At 38.1% G+C, this 8949-nt stretch overlaps 1 protein-coding gene across 1 annotated transcript; it reads right to left on the minus strand.

The window, feature by feature from the left end:
- Nucleotides 1-1614: 1614 nt before the first annotated feature.
- snrpc (small nuclear ribonucleoprotein polypeptide C) lies at nucleotides 1615-8949 on the minus strand. Its single transcript, XM_044348425.1, has 6 exons — nucleotides 8881-8949; nucleotides 7078-7120; nucleotides 6837-6945; nucleotides 5037-5096; nucleotides 4026-4130; nucleotides 1615-2183 (listed from the first exon to the last, which is right to left on the minus strand). The coding sequence occupies exons 1-6, from the start codon at nucleotides 8886-8888 to the stop codon at nucleotides 2062-2064; spliced, it is 447 nt and encodes a 148-aa protein (XP_044204360.1). The 5' UTR covers nucleotides 8889-8949; the 3' UTR covers nucleotides 1615-2061.

Here is an 8949-nt window from a genome sequence, read left to right on the forward strand (position 1 = left end):
TTACGGGATACAGAAGTTACAATCTAGCGAGAGGAGAGTGCTGAATTCTTGCAAGGCATTGTAGATACTAATGTCAGCTGGGATAATGACTCGTGAGCAGCAGCAGCAGCAGCAGATTCTTATATAACAGCGGTAATTCTTCAAAACACGCTTGACTGAATAAACTAATGAGGGTTGGAGTCAAGTTTTTCATGTCTCATGATACAATAATTTTAACACCCTTTTTCTATATATCGTCTTAATCTATTCAGGGTCTTGGGAGATGGAAGTATATCCCAGCTCCCACTGGGCAGGACGCAGGGGGGACACCCAGTACAGGTCACTTGTCTAACACACATGACAAATACATTCACACCTACAGGCAGAGAGAACATGTGAACGCCACTCAGACAGAAATCCCAGGTGGCCGGGTTGGGTTCAAACTGAGGACTTTTTCTGCTATGAAGTGAAAGGGTTAACCCTAAAATACTAAAATATTTTGAGAGCTTGAACCTGACGTTTAATAGTTTTGATGAAATAATAGACCTGATGTTTGCAGAATGTTGAAGTTTATTAAAAAAAAATGACAAAAGATGCTCCATTTTGGTCAAGATCCAACTAAAAATGTTCCCATTGTCTTACTCTTACAGCAAACATTTCTTTTCAGAAATGCTTTGTCAGGCTCCCGGTGAAAAATCTGTGAACATACTAGTCTCACACTTTGTAGTCTGGCGAATTTCTGGCAAATCTTTAGGGGGCATTTTTTACCTTTTTATCAGAAAGACTGAGAGTGAAGATGCAGACAGGATGCAGGGAGAAGGGGGGGGGGGTATTACATGCAATGACGGTCTCTTGCCAGAATCAAACCAGGAATGCTCCACTTACATGGTATATTAAAGGGCCACTCCAGCGTTTTAGTGTTTCAACTCCATACAGTCAGAGGACTTGACAAAGACAAAAAAAAAGTCAAAATCTGAAATATTCTAACTTTTAACTTTAATTTTTTATTCTCAAATTTTAGCTCCTCCACAGCCAGATGACATTAAACAACTGTTTTCATAGGCTGACACCTGTGAAATCTTTAATATGTAATATTGGTGGAGTGTCAATTTAACAATGGGGCGTGCATTTGGAAAACATTTTCCAACTACAAGAATTTCTGAGCATCAGAAGGAATTTCAACGGCATACATCCCCCAAAACCCGACTGACTCCGCAGACTGGTTTAAAGGAATAGTTCAACATATGGGAAATGCATTTATTAATGCTAAGAGTTGGATGAGATGACCGATACCACTCTCATATTTGTCCAGTTAATATAAAGCTACAGCTAGGTGATGGTTAGCTTAGTTTAGCATAAAAACTAGAAACAGTGAAACAGCTCTGTCTGAAAGATTTGCTCTCTGGCTCTCTCTCCTGTTAAGTTTTGTTGCACCTGTCCTTCACATACATACATACATACATACATACATACATACATACATACATACATACACACACAGAGTTTTGTGACATCACATAATTTCAGCATAGCTCTACCCAGCTTCAACCCAACAAGAGGTCTAATCAGCCAGAGTAATTAAAGAGTAACACCTGTAAAGAAGTGTAGGACCTTAAAAACAACAACACAAACAGGTTTGAAATCACTGCTTTATTTCTCAAAGCAATGCAATGAAATATAACAAAAACAATTAAAACCTAAAAACAAAGCAAACAATGTAGTAACAAATATTGTCAAATCAAAAACGCTCTAAGATGTATTTGCTGAACAGTACGTCAAAGTGAGAAGAGATATTCTAATCTTGACACCAACACAGAGGAGGATAAAAAAAAATCTTTTCAAACAGTGATCTGAAATTTATTCTAATGAGTTGAATAGTAATAAATACCAAGATTCAGGCAAAAAAAAAAAAAAAAGTAATTACACAAAAATGATATAATTACATCCGGGGTCGTACATTTAAGGTTGAACAGGATGACAATTTTAAAAAAGTTGCATCGTTAAATCCAAGTGTTAAACCAAGCGTCCTCACTCGACAATGTCTGTTCATGGCAACGAAGAACGGAGAAAATACGCTCTGTCTTATCTGTCCGGTCGCATCATGCCTGGTCTGACTGGCATCATCATTGGACGAGGGTGACGCATCATGTGTGGTGGTCCTGGCATCATCTGCATGGGTCCTCCCATTGGCGGCCTCATGCCTCCTAACAATGTAGAGACAAAGAGCTTAGATATGGCTTTATACACGCCTAAAACTACTTGTCAGTGTATTTAAAGCTCATATTGTGTTTCATATTAAAATGCCTGTTTATATTTAATGGGCTACTGTGGCATGAAATCTCTTACTCCTTTTCCCTTCATGGTTTTTGATTCTGTCTTAAAAAAAAAGGTGCCCTGTGGAGTTTTCTTGTGAATGTTTATGTTTTCATTGAGTGTTATTCACCAAAATGTATTGTGTCAGAGCTTTCCATAAGCGCCTGCTGCCGGCCAAACAGCCGAGTACTTTATTATATTAATTCGCTTCAAGACAATGCGAGCGTGACGAGAGAGAAACGTGCCTATCTGTCTGTATCAGTCCTGCCCCCACATGCTCTATATATTATATATATATATATATATGTGTGTGTGTGTGTGTGCTGAGAGGTTGCGTCCTGCCGCATAGAGAGCAGAGAGTCGTCTCCAGTGTTTGACGAATATAAGCAAAATAACTGATGACAAAACACATTAAGAACTGCATTGACTGCACAGACAGGGGACGTCCTCATCAGACGGGCTACTACAGAGCAGCAACTTGATGACTGCGCAGTATTAAATAGTCCAGAAAAAACGCTGCATTTTCCCATATACACCACACACACACACACAGACGTTTATGGGCTTAATGAATGAATGAATGAATGATTCATCTTTATTTACATTGTGCTTTTTTACAGCAGAGCCATCTCTTAAGACGCGTTGCAAACACACACTAGAACAGGCGATGTTGTCAAAGTAACAGGCCTTTGTCATATGAGGAAGATGTAGACTACGCCTCAGAGGCCCTGAATAAAATATGATGTAATGGGACTTCCTGCGGTATTATATATGATCAAGGATATATGTTTTTCCATATCACACATTTTATCCATAGTTTCAGATGACTACAAGTTGAGCTGATTCAGTAGAGTCACATGATTTGAGTCAAGTGATTCACATTCTTTGTTATAGATTTCTTTCTATAAATAATTTAATTTAAAACCAATACATATGCTGGATAAGACATGGCATTTAAAACATGTTCCCCCTTAAAATGAGCTTGTTTACTTTCGTTGAATAAGAGTACATTTATGTTTCTAGTAAAACAATACATTAACCATCACTGCGGCATGTCTTGATAAACCTTAAAGTGAAGGTGTCAATAAATAAATAAAAATAACCCTTAGACCCTCCTAGCTGGCTACTTTTTCCCCCATTGGCTGGCTACTTCATATCATTTGGGAAAGCTCTGATTATGTGTGTCCTCCTTGAGGACTAACAAATGTGTTGAATGCATCTCCTTCTTCATAAAACATTTTGCAAACCTGAATTTTTAAGTATTTTAAATCCTGCATTGTTTACATCCATGTTAACTAGCTCGCAGTCCTCTTCTTGCCTGCGTTCGTTGGTGAATTACTGACAGCGGAACAGCATGAAACTGACGGCAGGATGAGGATCTTACACAGCACCGACAAAAACATTGCTCCGTAGTAGAGCTTTAGTTTAGAGTTTTAGTCGTTTTTGAGGGAAAACGCCATAAATGTGAGGATTTGAAGACTGTATGTGTCATACAGGACGTCACCTTGGGCTCTAAGAAGTTATAACAAGCAGTTTTCTCTATTTTTGACACTTTATAGACAAAATGATTTATCGAGAAAATAATACGGCAGATGAATCGATCGTGAAAATACTTAGTAGTAATTGCAGCCCTACTTCAAACGGCTACTAGGAGTCTAAAACTCCCGAGGTAACCTTTACGTTAACCAAATTCCAAAGTAATAAAGCTTTTCCCAGAGAAAAACACGTCTTACCCGGCCCGCCAGGCATCATTCCATGAGGCGGAGGCCCCATCATGGGCATCATAGGAGGACCTGCCATAGGTGGTGTTGGTAGCATACCTGGGCGTGGAGGACCACCTGTGTTCATAACAGTAAGTGTTAGTGGGCAAATGTGTAATACGAGGAATCAGGAATCAAGGAATCTCGTTACATTTAAGCTGAATTTGGCCTCTCCGACGAAGCAAAACATACATCTGTGTAAATGTCATGTAAAACTATTCAGTTGTCAGACAGACATTTCAGTGATAGATAAAATTATTCAAACACTATTTGGAAAAAAAAAAAAGTCCACTTTTGCAAACACTCTTCCAAATGTGGGTCATATTAAGCTACAAGCAAATTAGCGGAAATCGTTGTTAACTTTTATGCGTCCTTTTATCCGAGTTCGGCATTTGTTGTCATTATTTCAGACGGTGCCCCTTGACACATAAAATATTTTTGCAATTCTTTGATTGATACATCTGCAAATGTGGCCACCAGCGATTTGGTCTCCGTGGAGCTCTGCCTTTCGTCTCTTTGAAAAATCACGCATCAAAGTACGGAAAACAAGACAATTTTAATAACTCGGAATGCTGCTTATTTGCATTTGATTGAAATTCAATGGACAGTTTGAATATAATATTAATATCTGCCTTCATTTCAGTTGAGTCACCACATCCTGATACTCAGTGATATAGTGGGTGAGTAAAACCCTGTAACAAAGATGAATGACAACACCTATGATGTAAAAAGAAAAAAAAACTACCATTTTATTTAGGTTTCTATTATGAGCAGGTGGTAGCTAGTTAAATCAGCAGTCATTTACATTCCATAAAGCTTCACATTTCTGTTATTTTAATGAAATGCATTTGAATGGACCTTGAAATAGAGCAGGATGAGGACAGTTTTTTTCCCATATTAGTGGGAATCTAACTATAAAGATCCAGTGCCCGTGTTATGGTTAGTTAATTGAATTACTGCAGAGCTGAAAGACGATGGACTCACCGGGGGGAGGGCCACCGGGGAACGGTGTGGGAGGAATCTTTCCCTGTTGAAACGCGGCCGCTGTCGGGAGAGAAAACAAAACATGAGCGCACAAATATTAAATGGATTGTATCAATAATGTACAGCACCCTATCCTAAATGTAGCCTGTTACATATGCTACATATGGAAAAAAACAAACAAACAACAATCCAAAAGGGAAACGCATAGCGAAACACATTGTCTACATGTTCAAACTTTACGATGCGAACTATGCTAATGTTAAACACAGACTACTAATGACAAATCAAGAGTCACTTATGAAAAAGAAATTGCATTCCTGACATGCTGGAAGGATGTGTAGCTGACCCTCCCTCTTCTTAAAGCTCTCTTTGTTTGCGTAGGAGAATTTTGTCAGTCAAACAACATATTTCTCCACGGTGGACAATACTACGCTCTACTTCTACACTGGCTTTGCATCCCTCATTTGGATTAGTGGTTTGTAATCTCAACGGGGGCCCAAGTAAGCCAGTGAAACATAGTACACTATTTAAGCAGAGTTTGGATATCCCACACATGTACATAAGCATGACTAGTGTGGGCTGTGTAACAGGCTTTACTCTAAACACTAAGTTTACTGTATACATCAAACAAGGGTACTAATTATATAAAGACTGCTGTTCCCACATCTGGTGTGTGAACAGTTAACTGCACCACTAAACAAATCCTCAGTAATATGTAACGGCCACTAGAGGTCACTTTCATATTTAAGTTTAACTTGCTGCACACATGAAATGTATCCCAGTTCATGGGCTGATCCACTGAGGTCCACATTTCAAAGCCCAAAACAACCCCAGTCACACCATGCACTCAGCAAAAGTCCTACAAAGATTCTCTGCTGCACACAGATCAAATTTAATGCTTTTTAGGACCTCTACAGAGAAAATTTAATACCCTTTCCACAGCAAAACTAATGCTCATTAGGGCTGAGCTTTATGTTTGAAATCAATTTGACAATATTAATAGAGATATTTTTGTATAGAGATATTGTCTCTATATAACAAGCATATGTAAAATCTCATAAAGTAATCAAACTCTTTGTGTTAAAAAAAGCATTTTAATTTGAAATTTAAAATTTTAATTACAATTTGCTTGGAATTGTTGTGTAAAACAATAAGGCTGTTCTGGTTGTTCTCATACTCACGGTGTCAACTAGTAGGTTGATTCTCCACATTAAGACATATACATGTTATAGTATATTTACCTTAAATCCACTTTAACAGCCCATTAAATCTGTAAACTCCAGCTAAGTAGTCACCAAATTAAAAGTCCACTCTGCTCCTTCATGTCACATGTTGGCTGTTGCCACACTACAAACATTATTATCCAGATTCCAGCAACTCTCAGAAATAATAAAGGACTTTGTCTCTCCTCTGAGCCCTCCTGACTAACTGTCTTTAGCTGAGGATCAACTGTACTAGTTTGTGTTCTTCTTTAATGCTGTTACCTTCGTGAGAGCAGGTGGCGGTCTGTGAAGAACCAATTGAAACATGACCAGAAAAACACCGAAAACCAAACCAAATATTTGGCATTTTTGCTTGAAAACTGCCTCAAACGATTATCTAAATTGTTGCAATAAATTTACTATCTGTCTATCAATTAATTGACTAATCTTTGCAGCTCTAAGTAAAACGTCTTGAAGAAAAAAAGTTTTCCAAGATAACAGAGTAAACCCACGTCTTTGAACAGTCCAAGAAACCCTCAAACAAAATCAAGCAGCAATTTCATTCCTGTGAAAAACTGTTAAGACAATAATTACTTACTTGTTTTATCAATCAAGCTCTGAGCCTGCTCCTCCATCCATTTCTGGTAATAATCTTTCACATTTTCTTTGTGTTTTCGACCGCTGCAGTGTGTCTTCCTCACTGACGGCTAGAGCAGACGCAGAACAGAATAAAATTTAACAGGAGCAGAATACATCAAAGACAGTTCAGTTCTTTAATGCTTTTCAGGTATTTGATTTCGCGAATCATGAAATATATATGACACAAACAAACATCTTACCGAATCATGTGTAAGGTAGGTGTCACAGTAGTCACAGTAAAACCTGTGGAACAGTAAAATTAAAAAAAAAAGGAGTCAGGGTAGTGTTACAAATCCCAGAGCTGCAGTCATGACCTGTTCTAACACAACATACTTTACATTAGAGCCGTGACATACACTCACCGAGCACTTTATTAGGAACACCAGAGCAATCTAATGCAATCCAACACAACAGCTCTGCCATAAATTCTACTTTTACAAAGCTTATACATTTTCATTTTTTGTTGACATTGTCAGAAAGGTGATAATTCTACTTTGTTAATTATTGAGGTCATAGCGACTGCCGGTGGTGGAGTGCATTATATTGAAAAGTGTTCCTAATATTTTGTCCACCTCATTAACATACATGAGGGGGGGGCAAAATATTAGGAACACTTTTCAATGTAATGCACTCCAGTACACCAGTAAGACAATTCAGGTAGTTTTGAGATGTCCAACAAGAGAGTTTAATGTCCTGCAGAATATCTATATAATATTTAATACATCTTCACCCAGGACCCACATGGTCTTACCCCCAGCTCACGACTTTTCAAGTCAGCCTTAAAACAACAGTTAGGTACCCATACAAAGATTGAAATAGATTTTGCTCACTGTAATCATTCCTCCTGTTCATACTGACAATTTGAAGATCCTTCGTGTTTTGAGAAAAAAATGTATTTAATAGTTTATCTGAAGATAATGAGGCTTCAACCGTCTGGGTTTTTCAGATGAAGTGAATATCTTCAACAGTTAGTCTTTTTAGTAATAACGTCCCTCTTAGTGACTCGATGGACAGTTTTTTTCCTGTTCAGCTGCAGTAAAAGTATAGGAACAATAAGAGGGACTTTTAAATACATTTTTGCACAGAAGGAGGATTATGGATTTTGTCCCCCATCGTTTACATTGTAATTGCATTATGAAGGGATCTTCTAAAGGCCAGTATGAACAGGAAGCAAGAAAAAGCTGTTTCAGTGTTAATTTTGGGCACCTGAATGTTGTTTTAGGACCGACATGAAACATGTTTAGTCAAGTTTGTTTAAAAAGGGACTTGATCACTAAATTCTATGTTCTTACTTTGTGAGTTGTAGCTACTTATTTTATTGTTATGACTGCAGCTGCATGACGACACCTTGTAGTTAACGACCTTAACCTTGGAAGCTAACCAGTTACTAACGTTACGCGTTTGATTTCGTTTTATAGCTTCGTGCAACATCAGTATAATCTGCTCCTATCCCCTGAAAACTAACTACAACGTTAGTTTACCGAGTTACAAGGGACCCAATGTTAATAATAACATTATAAAAACAAATGTTGAGCTAGGAGAAGACCTAGATACTCAAAATCATGGAAAGTTTGAGCATATTTTCAATTACATCAAAGCTGAGAAAACAATCTGCTGAGGAGGATCGTGGGGTACGGTCGAAAACTCAAGAACAGGGGACTAAACAGATCTTGAATTGGGATTGTTTTGTGAACCAGCGTTGCGTTACTACGTAATTTCGACCTCTAGCTGATAAAATTATTTGATAACAAGGTGCTGTGATTGTCTTTTGTGCGGCAACCGTTGCTCGTAAATTGCGTTCACGTCGAGGTTTGCTCCAGCAAGTAGACACAGCCCAAACAAAGCTAACAACGTTCAGAAGGATAAAAGCGGATCTGTTTCATTGGTTTTCGGGGTTATCTTAACCTAATGTGTCTCTCTATACAAATACAAACAATTTTTGATTTTGCTGAAAAGTACAAGACAGAGATTTAGCGTTAACATTAAGGAAAATCTGAACTTACTTCGGCATGTTTCGAAGCTTCCTCCGCTATGAGCGCGCTTCCGGTGTTCCCTATAAATGTTCCCACCAG

This window comes from Thunnus albacares, chromosome 4 (genome assembly GCF_914725855.1).
Source record: "Thunnus albacares chromosome 4, fThuAlb1.1, whole genome shotgun sequence".
Lineage (NCBI taxonomy): Eukaryota > Metazoa > Chordata > Actinopteri > Scombriformes > Scombridae > Thunnus > Thunnus albacares.

Bases quoted from the DNA above. Each gene is read 5' to 3' on its own strand.
- snrpc (XM_044348425.1), bottom strand. The intron at 5,097-6,836 runs GTAAGTAATTAT...CTCTCCCGACAG, and splicing joins GAGCTTGATTGATAAAACAA to CGGCCGCGTTTCAACAGGGA. The intron at 2,184-4,025 runs GTAAGACGTGTT...CTACATTGTTAG, and splicing joins AATGATGCCTGGCGGGCCGG to GAGGCATGAGGCCGCCAATG.